The sequence below is a fragment of the Lithobates pipiens genome, unplaced genomic scaffold (assembly GCF_037356315.1).
Source record: "Lithobates pipiens isolate NorthernLeopardFrog02 unplaced genomic scaffold, aLitPip1_a1.2 Scaffold_18, whole genome shotgun sequence".
NCBI lineage: Eukaryota > Metazoa > Chordata > Amphibia > Anura > Ranidae > Lithobates > Lithobates pipiens.
The window spans coordinates 141,390,651-141,407,989 of record NW_027507758.1 but is presented as its reverse complement, the minus strand read 5'-3'; the positions used below and the strand labels follow the sequence as shown (position 1 = coordinate 141,407,989).

Here is a 17,339-nt window from a genome sequence, read left to right as displayed (position 1 = left end):
GACCTCACATGCAGAAGCAAGCGAATACGTGAGTAGCGCCTGCATATGAAAAGTGTTCAAACTACACATGTGAGGAATCACCGCAATCTTTAGAGCGAGAGCAATAATTCCAGCCCCAGACATTCTCTAACTCAAAACATGCAACCTGTATAATTTTTTAAAGATTGCCTATGGAGATTTTGGCCAGTGTGTGTAAAAGTCACTGCAAGCTTATTTTCCTAAATCCCCCCCACAGACCATTGTATATATAATTACCATGCCTGACAGCTTGGAAAGTGTGAACACTTCATCAGAAAATTAAGCCACTAAAGTTAATTATTCACATGGATATGATATCAGTAAAAATATTTCCAAGCCAGTTGCATTACATGCCATTTTTTTTTTTTAGGATTGCTATAGTTTAGCATTAAAATGGTTCTAAAGGTTGAAGGTTCCCCCACCCCAGTTTTTACCAGAGTTGGTTCACAATCCAGCAATATGTACAAGAGCAATTGCTCTCCCGGGTCTCTGCCTCCTCATTGGTTGAGAGACAGCAGCGAGATCCACTGGCTCCTGCTGCTGTCAATCAGAGCAATTGTGGAGGGAGTAGGGGCTGGGCCTAGCCCCACTGTGTGTCTTATGGACACACAGAGTGGGGCTTGGGAGCGAGCACACAAGTGCCCCCATAGCAATCGGTGAAGGAGCCAGGAACGCCCTTGAGAAGAGGAGGATTGAGGCTGCTCTGTGCATAACCATTACAACATTGCAGGTAAATATAACGTTTGTTATATTTTAAAAAAACTTTAAAAATACCAGAGTAAGCAAGTGACAAATAACCCATGAAAGGAGTGTTCGCTTTAATTCATGGACAATTGTATTAAAAAACACTTTTTTTTATTTTTTTTTATTTTCAGACTTCCCTGACACTCCTGCTGTCATATTCACTGAGCCGTGTTGTAAAACAGAGCACTTCCTATTTACTTCCCTGTCTTTCCTGCCTACATGACCTTGAGCTTTAATAAAAAAATAAAAAAAACCTAAGCATTGCTTCCATTTTTTTTTTTTTAAGGGATGTTTTGCCACATGACCACATATGAACTCTGCAGGGTACACGTGCAAAGAAAAATTGGAATAAATTAAATAAAAGACGATGGTGGATGCAAGGCTTGATTTTATTGAAATACATGGAGTGGCATTTTATTTTAGTGCATGGTCACTTGGGCAAGAACGACAGGGTGCTGTGCTGTCATTGAGCCACCTCGCATGACATGTAGGAGGGTCACGTGTATAGCTAGGGAGGAAAGAGGAAGTTCAAAGCTTCCTCACAATGAATTTGGAGTATGTAGGGGCAGATTGGCAATGCAGAAAACTATCTACTGCAATAACGTGGCCACAACCCAACTAGATTTTTTTTTATTTTTTTTAGAAAGCAACAGCACACATAGGGGTCGATTTCCTACAACTAGAGAGTGCAAAATATTGGGCAGCTCTGCATAAAAACCAATCAGCTTCCAGGTTTTATTATCAAAGTTTATTGGAACAAGGTGAAGTCAGAAGCTGATTGGCCACTATCCACAGCTATAATAAATTATGAGTGCTCCAGTTTTAATAAATATTTCCCCCTTAGTGACATCAATTATTTATGAAGTTTAATGTCTTGGGTTCACTGACACTTTAAGTTTACAAGTCTTTTAAAAAGAGCACAGTTTTTGAACTTTCAGTTTAAGATCATTAAACCTTTTTAATTTTAAACACTATACAGGTGTACAGTTAAAGTGTTTGCTTTCATTTTTAAAAACATTGCTCTTTGATAAAGAGACATTAAAAAAGAAAATAATAATTTTAGCAATGCCAAGCAATAGGAAAGCGTTCTCTTGTGATTGGATTTTCTAAATTTGTTTAGAGTTCACGATTCAGAAAGTTGGTTTAAAAAAAAAAAAACAATATCACTGTATTCTGATCAATAAAAAAAAAAGGTAAAATCATTCTGACACAATTGAAATGCACACATATTCACTCAAAGCTCAAGTGAGAAAATACAAAAAACTTCTGGCAGCGACTGGACTGAGCAAACATGATCTTCTACTGTATAAGTAATTTGATGAGGACTAGCAATTTAAAAACTTTTTATACAACACAAGAAATGGTTCTACTGTCCTGATTTCTCAGGCGTCACCTCCAACCAAGGAAGTATTGCATTTATTCAGTCTTCTGAGAAGCTGCAAACATACTTTGCAATATGTTCAGATCAAGGGATCTGGACCACTTTTCCCAATAAAGAAAATGTTTTTAGATAGATAGATATATATATAAAAAAAACTATGTCCACAGAAATGCCAGATATGATTTACCACTTCTTTTCAAGCGTGTATCTATACCTCCCCTCTTGCAGTAACATAGTTTATTTTGTTGATTTTCCTCAAGGGCCCATGTACAGTGATACAATACTGTTAACCAATCACAACAAAGAGCAGAAGAAGGCCCTGGTCTTGCAGTTCTTCTCCCAGCCTACATCCCACATTCCAATGTCAAGATGGAATACTGAGGTATATAAATTCCGCAGAACGTTCACAAATACATCTGCAATGCGTTCGGAATCAATGTCCATGAAATGATGCTTATTTCCCCCAACTTTTCCTAGCTGTTGAGACTTCCTACTGTTGCAGGTTAAGCGAAAATTTCCACTGCTGCGATAAAGAAGGACTGCATGCTTCTACTGTTAGACCACCGTTTTTGGCGTTTCGACTGTCTAGGCAAAAGTTGCTTCCGACATGCCTCAGCTTGGAGTTGTTTTCAATTTGTTCCCATTTCTAAATTAAAAGGAAAGTGGGAAATAAAAAATGAAAGTTAGAGAAAACAAATGTAGATGACTGATGAACCTACTTGTGCTTTTAAAGAGTCACGGCAAAGTCACATTATCTGTGTAAAGTCCACCCCCGGACACAATCACGATCCCCTTTTCTAGCAATCCCATGCCGCTCTCTCGTGTCAAAGCTAGGACAAAATTCTCGATGCTGCCAGGTATTGGGGAGCATGTGACCTTCAATAATTTAGTGCTTGGCCTGGCAGCTAATTACTGGGATGGAATATTGCCTCATGAGGTATAGGGTGAGGTCACCACTCTTTTACGCCAGCCAATTTGATAGGTAATCGTCAGAGAAGTATGAGTGGGTCAGGGGGCGCATCACACAGATATGGTCACTTTGCGCTGAATGAGAAACAGATTGCTAGAAATGCAAGGGAAAAGTCTCTGACCCTTTTCCTAAAAACGCAGTTGCAGGGGACCGCATGGTGCTGCAGCACCGTGTGGCTTCCAGCACCCGAAAACTCACTGTATTTTCAGATGCGTGAAGGTGCCATTAAGAATGAATAACACCCCAGCACGCCTGCTAAAGAGCAGCAGGTTTTGCCTGCAGGTTCAGGTATGCGTGCGATTTACACCTGCTCCACCATAAGTGTGAACCTAGCCCTAAGATTTACCTGTATGAAAACATTTCTAATAATTATGAAGCAGCATTGGTATACCAAGTAACAAAAAACAAAACATTTTATAACAAAAATCATTGTAATGTATGCAACCATACCTGTCAGGAAGTAAAATCAGAAAGATAAGTAGAAACAGCAGTCGGTACCTAATAGAGTTAACCTTATTATATGGTCCTATTTCTGACTATCAATTCACAGAACTAGAGTTCTTTCTGCTTTAAAAAAAAAAAAAAGCTTCAGTTTAACTGAAAATGAATAGATCACACTGAACTGCTGTAAAGGCTGTTTTTTATTTTAACTTTTTTATAGATTACGTTCAGATTTTAGTCTGCAGACATCTACAGTTTCAATAACTGACACTACTATTTTCGTAAGCAGGATTTCCTAGGATCCTTATCACTCTGTTCCCTTTCCCATAAGTCAAAGCAGAACTAAAGGTATTAAATACTCGCCTGTCTGGTGGTTCCTTGTTAGAACCAGCATCTTCTTCTGAGTGCCAGTCTTCAAGCCTCTTCATTGGCCGGCACGGAAGGATGCAACACCTGTGCATATACAGCAGCCAGTCATTCCGGCTGGGCGCTGCTCAGTTAACAGCACCAGAGAAGACAGTGAGCAGGCAAGTAAAGGAATTTTATTGCAGAAAAAACACTGCATGTCTTCTGCAGTAAAAACCTGCCTGCTTGCTGTTTTTTTTTTGTTTTGTTTTTTACAGCGGAACGTTAGTTCTTCTTTAAGGTTAAACTACAGACGGGATGCAAAATGTGGAGTGAGGTGAGAACACATGTGAGTTGTCTCTCTGCCTCTCTACCTCCTCACTTCTCCCCTGATGGACGAAATAGACAGCAATCGCTGAGCAGGCAGAGAGCGCCGAGTGAGAGACGGGAGGCTTGTGCCACCGAAGAATGGCGAGCTACGCAGAAGTATACCGGAACTCCCAGAGTGGAGCCGAAAGACGCTGCACGCTGCCTGAGGGGAGTGCTGGAAAATGAGGAAATGATGCCTCTCAAAGAACGTGAATTACAGACCAAGGGGTCTGTCGGACCATTTCCCAGTGGCTGTGTCACTAGAGCTGGGAGAGTGTAAACATCCTGGGGAGTGGAGGATAAGCCCATTTTGGATTGAACTGATGGAGGATCCGAGCGAGGTATTGGTGTCTCTGGGGGAGTTTCTTGACTTGAACAGAGGTACCACCTCAGAAGGAAGAATATGGGACACTCTAAAGGCCTTTCAATGGCACAATGATTCAACAAATTTCAAAAATCAAAAAACAGACTAAGAACTGATTAATAGGGGAGAGGGTGACTACAGCAGAACATTACATTAATGACCTGACACCGGATAGACTTAGGAAATGGATAGAGGAACAACAAAGTTACCAATTAATGACCCTCAGGAAGATAGAGAATAAACATCTCTTCCAGTAACAATTAGCCTTTGGAGAAGGGGAAAGCATGAGACGTATGCTGGCACAGCTAGTTAGGTTAAATTCCCCCTCATCCGTTTGTACCCATGATTACCATAGGAGATGCGAGGGTGTCCTCATATACATCAGAAATAGCGGGCAAGTTTAAAGAACATTACGAGGACTTGTATCGACCGCGACAGGAGGAAATGGAGGATGGAATGGATAGTTTTTTTAGGGATCTGAATCTCCCCTATCTAAATGAGGCAGCTAGAACTGAGTTAGAGGGACCTATAACGATAGAAGAAATACAACAGGTCACTACTGAGATGGCGTGACAGAAATCCCCAGGATATATCGGCAGTACGGGAAGGTATTGCTCCCCGAACTGTTGAGGGTACTGAATTGGTCACTGATAAAGGGAGCGCTTCCCCCATCAATGATGGAATCCACCATAATCATCATACATAAGGAGGGTAAAGACCCACTTTATCCTGCCTATTGCTTTTGAATTTTGACATAAAAATACTGGCAAAGGTCTTGGCAGCTAGGATGAATAAGGTTTTACTGAAACGTATCCACCCCCTGATCAGGTTTTATTCCAGCACAAATATAAGGCGGGTATATTTGAATCTCCAGGTCCCTACGGATGAGGGTGGAGAGAGGGCCATTCTGTCTTGCCGCCAAGGCCTTTGACAGTCTTGAGTTGCAGTATCTCTAGAGAGCTATGAAGACTGCCCAATTTGGACCAGGCTTCATTAATTGGGCAAAAATGTTTTATAGGGCACCAGAAGCTAGCTAGGTGAACAATGAAAAGTACGCTAAATTTGGACTAGGGAGGGGGATGAGACAAGGGTGTCCCTCGTCACCCCTCCTCTTTGCCATTGCAATCGAACCTCTGGCCACCTCCCTGCGGTCCTCTGCTCAGGTGAAGGGTTTTAGAAGAAGTGACTCGAAAGAAAAAGTTGCATTATATGTGGATGACCTCTTGTTATTTCTCGGCGACACGCAGGATTCCCTTCGGAAAGCTATGGACTTTATTAAGACATTTAGCCAAATCTCCGGATTTAAGATTTGGGAAAAATCTAGTCTTCTGCCAGTAGACCCTCTAGGACAGTGATGGCAAACCTTGGCACCCCAGATGTTTTGGGACTACATTTCCCATGATGCTCATGCACTCTGCAGTGTAGTTGAGCATCATGGGAAATGTAGTTCCAAAACATCTGGGGTGCCAAGGTTTGCCATCACTGCTCTAGGAGGCCTCTTGCCTAAGGAGGTGGCCCAGATCCAAATAGTAAATAAATTTAAATACTTGGGTATAACTATATCTAGATACCCTGAACAATATGCAGCAGATAATATAGTCCGGTTACTGGCTAAATTTAGGAGGAAGATAAAAGTGTGGGAACGCCTGCCAATATCTATGGCAGGTCATTGTAACTTACTTAAGATGATCTGGATGCCGCAGCTCCTCTATGTATTACATAACTCCCCAATTTGGCTGTATAAAATGTGGTTTCAAAAGATAGACACAGTGTTCAGGGAATTGATCTGGAAGGGCGGGTTGGCAAGGATACGACCGAGTACTCTGCAGTTACAAAAACAGGATGGAGGAGTAGCACTCTTACACCCCTTTAGTTATTTTCTTGTGTCACAACTCCAGCACATGGGGGGGGTGTAACCTAGAAGGGGGATAGGCAGGGAGAAAAACGCTTCTACAAAATACCCCACATGACTCAACGGTGGAAGCTCTGGAGGCAGGACTCCCTATGTTAAGTTTAATGATGAGAGTGTGGGATACATCGAGGCCATATTAAAGTATAGTGGATTCAACGAGTATACCCCCCTATGGGAGAATAGCAAACTGGGAAAACTGAAGAAGATGGGGGCAGTAAGAGAATGGGAGAGATGTGCAATAAAATCTATCGCTCAGCTATACCAAGATGGTGCCCTGAAAACGTTTCAGGAATTGCAAGACTATTTTGCTCTATCGAATAAATCTTTCTATAGGTACTTGCAGGTCAGGCACGCACTGAAGGAACAGTTTAGAGAGAGGACTTTAGAATAGAGCACAATTCCAATTCTCCAAAAAATAATTAACACAGAAACAGGGAAAGGTTTAACCACTTCAATAACGGGCACTTAAACACCTTCCTGCTCAGACCAATTTTAAGCTTTCAGCGCTGTCGCACTTTGAATGACAATTGCGCAGTCATGCTATACTGTACCCAAATGAAATTTTTATCATTTTTTTCCCACAAATAGAACTTTCTTTTGGTGGTATTTAATCACCTCTGCGGTTTTTATTTTTTGCTAAACAAATAAAAAAAAAAAAAAATGTTTTTTTTGTTTCAGTTTCAAAACTTTGTAAATAAGTAAACTTTCTCCTTCACTGATGGGCACTGATGGGGATACACTGATGGGCAATGATAAGGCGGCACTGATGGGCACCGATGAGGTGGCACCAATGAAGTGGCACTGACGAGGTGGCATTGATGGACACGGATGGGCGGCACGGATGGGCGGCACGGATGGGCGGCACGGATGGGCACTGATAGGTGGCACAAATTGGCACTGATAGCTGGCATGGATGGGCATGGGTAGGCGGCACAGGTGGGCATGGGTAGGCGGCACAGGTGGGCATGGGTAGGCGGCACAGGTGGGCATGGATGGGCACTAATAGGTGGCATGGATGGGCACTAATAGGCGGCATGGATGGGCACTAATAGGCGTCACGGATGGGCACTAATAGGCGGCACGGATGGGCACTAATAGGTGGCGGTGTATTATAATATACTGTACTAATGGATGCCAATCGGTGCCAAACAATAATGCATGCCAATTAGTGATGCCCATTGTGGGCACTGATTGGCATCCATTATGGGCACTGATTGGCATCCATTGGGGCACTGACTGGAATCCCTGGTGGTCTAGGGTGGCATACCTTATCCTGGGCATCCCTGGTGGTCTGGTGGCGTCCCTGGTGGTCCAGTGTGGGCATCCTCGGGGGGGCTGTGCGGATAATCAATCAGCACAGGCCCCTCGTCAGAGGAGCAGCCGATCGGCTCACAATCCTGAGGACGTCATATGACGTCCGATCAGGATTATGAAACCACTTTGCCACCGTCAATTTGTAATAGGGTGGGCGGCAAGTGGTTAATGTTGAAAATATACCCACATATAAACAAGTGGAGAATGGGAGGGATAGAGGCCCCTATGTATAAGAGGAAATAGGAAAAAGATTTGGGAAATATTTCTGAAATACAGTATAATGGAATAGAATTCTTGAACTGGCTCTGCATGTATCCCTCTCAGAGGATGTCGCACCTGTTCCTACTATATAGAACTTATTATACCCCTCGTAAACTTTTTCAGTTTGGCCGACAGTCGGATGCAAGTTGTCCCCGGTGTGGAGACATGGAAGGGGATATGATCCATATGCTCTGGAGATGTCCGTAGCGGTTTCGCTATTGGATGGAGGTGACAAGAACCATTGATCGGGTGTTTGGAACCTCCACCAGGATGGAGGCGAAGTATTGTCTTCTGGGATTAGCGGAAGGAGTAGGAAACCCAGAGGGGATGTCTGACTGTGATGTACTTTGTAAACAAAAAAAATATTTAATAAAGAAATAAAGTTTAAAAAAAAAAAAAAAAGGGTGGTTAAATTACAGGCACCTTTGAATGGAATGGGACATTGCAACATGATTTCTTAAGCTGGCCATACAACATGTCTGTACAATTCACTTTAAATGTATCAAAGCTTTGTAATAAGACAAACCTGATCAATTCAGATTTGTATCTAGTCAGATAGGACTACATCATTGTTAAGAGAATCTCCTTTAGATGTATACATCGTGGGCACAGTGTTTGGATTTTTTTAAATGTATTTGGGCCAGGCAAGGTCTGGGAGCTGCAATCCCTTCTGGCACAGATAAGTACATAGCTAATCTTGCTTGTGGCAGCAGGGATCTTATCACATATTGCCAGCTTTAAGCTTACTGCCATAGAGATTTCACTGTATAATGCCGGGTTTGAGCATGTGATTATAGCAAGGGGTTATTCTACTATTAAACAATGATTTTTAGAATGAGCAATAATATATTCACATAACAGAAGCAGAGAAAGCTCATACAGTACAGTGAAAACAGCGTATATACAGTATCTCACAAAAGTGAGTACACCTCACATTTTTGTAAATATTTTATTATATCTTTTCATGTGACAACACTGAAGAAATTACACTTTTTTACAATGTAAAGTAGTGAGTGTACAGCTTGTATAACAGTGTCAATTTGCTGTCCCCTCAAAACAACACACAGCTATTAATGTCTAAACCGCTGGCAACAAAAGTGAGTACACCCCTAAGAGCCGGTTCACACAGGGGCAACCCGGGATCCGACTTCAGGTCGCCCCAAGTCACGCTGTTAAGAAAATCAAGGTAGTGAATGGTGCCGTCTTAATGTACACTACAGCAGTCTCTCAGACTTCAAAAAAGGTTCCTGTACGACTTCAAACAGACTTCTAGGCAACTTATACCCATTGATTTCAATGGAAGTCGCCTCCAAGTTGGATCTACATCTATATTGAAGCCACAATGTCGCCTCTCTAATAAAAACTGGCATCGGTTCCCCTCCAAGGGCAAACCAGGCCCTCAGCGTCGTGTCAACATTGGAGGAAGAGAAGAGGGAAGAAGACAATGCAGAAGACCGGGCCACCGCTAGCGGAGGAGCTGGAAGAAGATAGCGGAGGAGCTGGAAGAAGATAGCGGAGGAGCTGGAAGAAGATAGCGGAGGAGCTGGAAGAAGATAGCGGAGGAGCTGGAAGAAGATAGCGGAAGAGCTGGAAGAAGATAGCGGAAGAGCTGGAAGAAGATAGCGGAAGAGCTGGAAGAAGATAGCGGAAGAGCTGGAAGAAGATAGCGGAGGAGCTGGAAGATAGCGGAGGAGCTGGAAGAAGATAGCGGAGGAGCTAGAAGAGGAGGCTGGACACGGGGAGAAGAGGCTGGACACGGGGAGAAGAGGCTGGACACGGGGAGAAGAGGCTGGACACGGGGAGAAGAGGCTGGACACGGGGAGAAGAGGCTGGACACGGGGAGAAGAGGCTGGACACGGGGAGAAGAGGCTGGACACGGGGAGAAGAGGCGGAAGAGAGCGGAGAAGTCGGAAGAGAGCGGAGAAGCCACCTAATAAATTACTTTAAAAACCTGTGTAGTGTTTTTTTTATAGATGTAGGGGGTTCCCCTTAAAATCCATACCAGACCCAAGGGCCTGGTATGCTCTTGGAGGGGGAACCCATGCCAGTTTTTTTATATAAAATTTGGAGTGGAGTTCAACCTCGAGACTGATTATTCTGTGATTGGCCACGGCCAAAGTCGCCTGGCCTGGGGCGTCTTAAAAGTCTTGTTGTAAGTCGCCCCAAGTCATGTTGAAGTCGCGCTGTGATTCATACTCAAGTCATGTCCAAGTTGCCTCCCAAAGTCACGCTAGAAGTCATGTTGCCCCTGTGTGAACCGGCTCTAAGTGAAAATTCCCAAAGTGTCAATATTTTGTGTGGCCACCGTTATTTTCCAGCATTGCCTTAACCCTCTTGGGCATGGAGTTCACCAGAGCTTCACAGATTGCCACTGTAGTGCTCCTTCCACTCCTCCATGACGACATCACGGAGCTGGTGGATATTAGAGACCTTGCGCTCCTCCACCTTCCGTTTGAGGATGCTCCACAGATGCTCAGTAGGGCTTAGGTCTGGAGACAAGCTTGGCCAGTCCATCACCTTTAGCCTCAGCTTCTTTAGCAAGACAGTGGGGTCATCTTGGAGGTGTGTTGGGGTCATTATGTTAAAATGCTGCCCTGCGGCCCAGTCTCCCAGGGAGGGGATCATTCTCTGCTTCAGTATGTCACAGTACATGTTGGCATTCACGGTTTCCTCAATGAACTGTAGCGCCCCAGTACCGGATGCAGCCCCAGACTATGACACTCCCACTACCATGCTTGACTGTAGGCAAGACACACTTGTCTTTGTACTCCTCACCAGGCTGCTTCCACACACACTTGACACCATCTGAACCAAAAAAAGAATATCTTGGTCTCTTCAGTAAACAGTTTGCTGTTTTTCTTGTGCATCATCTTTAGAAAAGGCTTTCTTATGGGACGACAGCCATGCAGACCAACTTGATGCAATGTGTGGCGTATGATCTGAGCACTGCACAGGCGGACCCCCCCCCCCCCACCCTTTCAACCTCTGCAGCAATGCCCTTAGCCCTCATACGTCTATTTCCCAAAGAAAACCTCTGTATACGACGCCGAGCGCGTGCACTCAACTTCTTTGGTCGACCATAGCAAGGCCTGTTCTGAGTGGAACCTATCCTGTTAAACCGCTGTATGGTCTTGGTCACCGTGCAGCTCAGTTTCAGGGTCTCGGTAATCTTTTTATAGCCTATGCAATCTTTATGTAGAGCAACAATTGTTTTTTTCAGATCCTCAGAGTTCTTTGCCATGAGGTTGAACTTCCAGTGACCAGTATATGAGAGACAGCGATAAAGCCAAATTTAGCACACCTGCTCTCCGTTCATACCTGAGACCTTGTAACACTAACGAGTCACATGAAACCAGGGAAGGAAAATGGCCAATTGGGCTCAATTTTAACATTTTCACTTAGGGTTGTACTCAGTTTTGTTGCCAGCGGTTTAGACATTAACGGCTGTGTGTTCAGTTATTTTGAGGGGAAAGCAAATTGTTATATAAGCTGTACACTCACTACTTTACATTGTAGCAAAGTGTCATTTCTTCAGTGTCGTCACATGAAAAGATATAATAAAATATTTACAAAAATGTGAGGGGTGCCCATTGCTGTATAAGATTGGGCTCAGGTAAGAAACGGGGGTGGGGGGCTTCAGTATAGGTGTTTTTTACCTTAATGCATAGAATGCATTAAAGGTGAAAAACCTTGAGGCTTTACAACCACTAACTTCAAGACAGGAGGTGAAGGAAAATTTCCCCTATGAGACACAATAGGATTTTTGTACCTGCTGTGAAATCCCTTTCTTGCAGTCAATTTAGGAACATAGGAGGTCTTTCCCATTTAGGATGTTCAAAAGCAGTCCAATTGATGGCTGGGGAACATGGTAAACGAATGCTAAAAGGTCCAAGAAAAGAGAAGAAATAGGGACTGCCTGCTGCTGAAAGAGCTGCCTGAAGAACATTATGCTCAATACTGGCATTAGTTGAAGCCACAATGTCTACCTGGTAGAATGTGAAAAATATAAGAACAGAAGATCGTGTGGAAGCCTTACAAATCTGGGATGCCAAAAAAATAGAAAAGCTTAGAATGCACCTCAACAGGAAAAAGTAGAACCTGATCCTTGAGACCATTAGTTTAGAAGATGGTCTACCTTAGCCACCTAGACATAGTGGAAGAAGAAGCCAGTGCACCCTAAAGTAGAGCTAAAGTCTGCAATAGTCATCAATCCCCAATGGCCAGATGTTCATGAGGTCCCTCGCCAGCATCTTGACTGGCCAAAACGCAGGAGTTCATTTATCTCGGCACACAGGCACCATGTCTGAAAGACTGAAAACAGGCAGGTATTCTTTTTTTATTGCTGATGAGCCGTTGCTCATCAGTTCTGAAATTAAAAGCCTGTCTACACATATGTTTTTATTTTAGACTGTAATTTTACGGTTTACCTTATCTGTGCCTATCAGTGCCCACCAGCGCCGCCTATCAGCGCATTTCAATGAAAGAGAAAAATTACCTGTTTGCAAAATTTTATAACAAACTATTAAACAGGATTTTTTTTTTTTTTTTACATCTTTTTTTGTTTAGCAAAAAATAAAACTCCCAGCTGTAATTAAATACCACCAAAAGAAAGCTCTATTTGTGGGAAAAAAAATGATAACAATTTCATTTTGGTAGTGTTGTATGACCGCGTAATTGTCATTCATAGTGCATCAGCGCTGCAAGCTGAAGATTGGTCTGGGCAGGAGGGGGGTTTAAGTGGCCAGTAAGCAAGTGGTTAAAGATTATATATTTGCAGAAGTGTTTTATGCATATTTATTTAATAATAGCTATATAAAAAAAAAAAACAATGAATGGGTAATGGCTAAAATGGCTAAAATGGGGTTAATCTTTTAAGTAGTTAAAAGGAAGTTACCGGTATATCACTCAGCCCTTCACCCATGACGAAGGCAGTAAACCATCAAAAATGCTAGATGCTTGGATGTGATCAAGTGCTATGTATACCAATTGAAAAGCCAGTAACCATTGGTAACTGTGGAGAGAGAACCAGGTTCTTGCGGTGCACTTGGGGATAGTTGCTGTGATATGCGCAATATTAGTGGCTTGCGCGTACCGTTTTAATCTTTAACAAACCCTTCACAAAGATTATTCTTGTTTTAAAGTTAACCAATTGAAAATCTGAGGATTGGATCAATGCGATTTGTTGAAACTCAGGAGGAGCGGTGCAGGAGGGGTGCTGAATGGCATTCCACAGCATGAGGTATGCAGCTCAGACAAGGAGAGCTCAGACAGTAAGGATGGTGGAAGAGCCAGAGAGCGTAGATGCTGGAGACAGTGCGACAGCCACAAATATACCCAGACTATTCAGGTTACATGTTGCACAGGTGTTCCTGAGCACACACAACTCTAGGGGATTCTTAGTATGCGTCTATCCAGTGCATACAGGAAAATCTGCTGGGTGTATTAGTCCCTCTTCCCCTGAGAAGAGTTTTGTAGCATAGGGATGCTTTGCGCAAATAAAACGGGGGAAGATAGGACTGTGGATTAAACTATCAACATACGAGACATAAATCATGAGATTCTGTTTGGACTTGAAGTATGTATGGCCTTTGAAGCGCATACGAACCTGTGGAAATAATTCCGATACAGTTCTGTTTATAGAAAAAAAGTGTATATTAACGGCCTATAATACACCGCTCAGCGCCAAATAAGATCTACAGCTCTCCAGCAGTGCAAGTGTGACTAACTCAACTTTCTAAACAAATGTAAAAAGAATACTACTAAGCAGCTGTTTAAAAAATATTAATATATAAAATAGTAGTATAAAAATATAACAGTCCAATTACAGTATAGTTCAAATACGAAAACAAATATCATGTGGCTAGCACAACTTCAGAAAAGTGTCTTTTGTGTGTAGTGATGATAGGAGGAAACAGTTCAAAAAACGTTATAGGTGATCCATGGTTGTCAGTGTTGTCATAGCACCTTCCAACAAAACTCACATATTTCACCACGTGACGCACACTCCCCCCAGGGGGTTAAACTCACCAGAAAAACTCTAAATGAGTCAGCCTTAGAATTAATGTTCCTCAACCAATCAAATCTGAATCCTCACGACCCGCAGAGATCCAATGACATAAAGGGCTCCAAAAAACGTCATAAAATACAAGAAGAATTGCACATAGCGTAATCCTGTTTAGACGAGTTTCACAAATGCCAAAGAACCCCCCTATATAAAACTACGTACACAGTAAAAACATCAATTGAGCAAAGCAAATGATAAAAACAGCTGTCACCGTTTCCGCCATCCAACGAGTCAGCGTGCGTCTCCTTGCAGACACTGCAATCGCTTTCTAGTATGGAGCCGGAAGTCGGTGGCGCGCAAAACGTCACTTCCGGGGATGTCGTGTGGGTCATGTCCTTACGCGTTTCGTCATTTCCGACTTCAACAGAAACACGTAAGCCAAGCAGATCAAATGCTTTTTATACAAGGGTTCCATGGTCCAGCACATTAGCCAAAGTACCCTTAGCACATGAATGGATACATGCGACAATTGAGGCTTTATAGCAAACCATCACAGCTGAAACATAATGCTACAGCCATCTGCTACATGTGCACTCAAAGAACAAGCTTAAGCAAAAAGTCAAGCTTGGCAGCAATTCGATAATTTTAAGGGATTTTGAGCAGTCGGACATGTTTTGACAATTAAGGTCACAGCCAGAATTAAAGGAACAGCGACAACAGAGCTCTAGAAAGGGCTTCCAGTGGCTTATAGGCTGGGTCCCTAAAGACAGATGAGTCCTATTCCTAAATGGTAAGCCAACCTTTAAGGCGGTACACTGCTGGACTCACAGTGGGCATGCACCACTTTTGCACAAAACCTGTACTAAACAGATAAAAGGCTGATAAATATTTGAGGGGGAGAATTCAGGATAACTCTAATCTCCATAGATAAAGAATAGGAACAATTAGTGCAAAGGGAAAGCCTTTACAGCCTTAAGAGTCTTAAATGACCCAAGACTGGAGACAGCACTGATACAAGAAACTGGTTGATCCTCTAGTTTCAGAGTGGTGCACACTACATTAACAGGAGCTGAAACAGTCTACTGCTAGACTGCCACTCCTCAGGGACAAGCCGATCAGTCAGGGACTGGAGCGACAGATATTGAGTCTCTGCAGCTGATGCTTGGAAACCGCTGAGACTCTGCAGAAATCAGATACAGGAACTGCAGGGTTGGGCAAGAAGCGTGCGTGTGGCCTCTGTTATCTGAGTCAAAAATAACTGGTTAATCTGGGTCCTTGGGTCATAAAATCTTGCATGACCATGCCAACAACCTCAGCAAAGAGTGGACAGGGCCCACACATGCTGGAGTCAAACAGCATAGAATCTAGAATCGGAGATTAGCATGATTCCAGGCTGCTGATGTCGGCCAGAAGGCACAATGCAGGCAGCCCCAGAACTACTAGCAGAAAGCTAGCAGGTGACACTCAGTTCAGGATCCCACCCCCCCCCCCTCCCCGGTGTCTAAATTTATACATGATGCAACAGCGTGGCAGTAAAAAAAACATATTGGTCCAGACCAAATGTCAAGGCCTCAGATACTCCAGAAGAATACACAGCTGACAGCAAGTGACAACCAAAGGGTCGAAGGTAATCAATGTAGGTGGGCCAAAAAAATGGACTGAAGTACAAATTTCCATGGGACTCGCTGTGAGCAAAAGCCGCATTGTGAAAATGGCGGAAAATGTGTGCTTCAATGCTCCCAGCAGATGTCAGTATTTAGTACCACATTAACCCCTTTCACTGCAGACACAGTACTCCAAAAGCCAGGCAGAACTCCAAATGCCAGCAGCAAAAAATAAAAAGAAGAATCACAGAAAAAAAAAAGAATTCTAAGAACAAAGTACTAGGCAAAAAATAGTGACAGCAGAATGGTAGAAAATACATCTGTCCTCCTAGGACATTAGCAGAAACCAGGGCATACTGGGAACATTTATCCTGGGCTTGTCTACAGTTTTTTTTTTTTTTGTTTGCTAGTTTCCATTCCCGTAGGCAGCAATAAAACCCAAAAGTAAAGACTTCCTATGTCCCTCAATGGACGAGAAAGAAGAGGAAAGAAACGAGTTTAACAGTATCTCTCAAAAGCGAGTACACCCCTCACATTTTTGTAAATATTTTAGTATATTATTTCATGCGACAACACTGAAGAGGATGCCTCTTCTAAAGATGATCGACAAGAAAGCCAGCAAACAGGTTGCTGAAGACAAGCAGACTAAGGACATGTATTACTGGAACCATGTGTCCTGTAGTCTAATGAGACCAAGATAAACTTATTTGGTTCAGATGGTGTCAAGCGTGTGTGGCGACAACCAGGTGAGCAATACAAAGACAAGTACGTCTTGCCTACAGTCAAGCATTGTGGTCAGAGTGTCATGGTTTGGGGCTGCATGAGTGCTGCCGGCACTGGGTTGCTACAGTTCATTGAGGGAACCATGAATGCCAACATGTACTGTGACATACTGAAGCAGAACATGATCCCCTCCATTTGGAGACTGGGCCGCAAGTATTCCAACATAATGACCCCAATAACACCTCCAAGACAACCAATGCCTTGCTAAAGAAGCTGAGGGTAATGGTGATGGACTGGCCAAGCATGTCTCCAGACCTAAACCCTATTGAGCATCTGTGGGGCATCCTCAAATGGAAGGTGGAGGAGCACAAAGTCTCTAACATCCACCAGCTCTGTGATGTCATCATGGAGGAGTGGAAGAGGACTCCAGTGGAAATCTGTGAAGCTCTGGTGAACGCCATGCCCAAGAGGGTTAAGGCAGTTCTGGAAAATAATGGTGGCCACACAAAATATTGAGACTTTGGGCCCAATTTGGACATTTTCACTTAGGGGTGTACTCCCTTTTGTTGCCAGTGGTTTAGACATTAATGGCTGTGTGTGTGGACTTATTTGGAGGGGACAGTACATTTACACTGTTATACAAGCTGTACACTCACTACTTTACATTGTAGGAAAGTGTAATTTCTTAAGTGTTGTCACATGAAAAAATATAATAAAATATTTACAAAAATGTGAGGGGTGTCCTCACGTTTGTGAGATACTGTAACTATTCATTACTCTATCCAATACTAAAAAGGTTTTTCCTTTCAATATATTTTCAAATAAATATTTTGCTTTGTCTAAGTTAGAATGCTTCAAAGGACATAACACGCACTTTTCCTCCCTGCAA

The 17,339-nt window shown here is 43.0% G+C and overlaps 1 protein-coding gene across 2 annotated transcripts in view; it reads right to left on the bottom strand.

The window, feature by feature from the left end:
- Nucleotides 1–1,488: 1,488 nt before the first annotated feature.
- The window catches only part of GALNT2 (polypeptide N-acetylgalactosaminyltransferase 2), a 192,033-nt gene continuing 176,182 nt past the window's right edge, over nt 1,489–17,339 (bottom strand). For both annotated transcript variants that reach the window (XM_077486200.1, XM_077486201.1), the window contains one exon: nt 1,489–2,789. In XM_077486200.1, the coding sequence (XP_077342326.1) occupies nt 2,634–2,789 (156 nt within the window). In that variant the 3' untranslated portion in view covers nt 1,489–2,633. The remainder of the gene's footprint in view (nt 2,790–17,339) is intronic.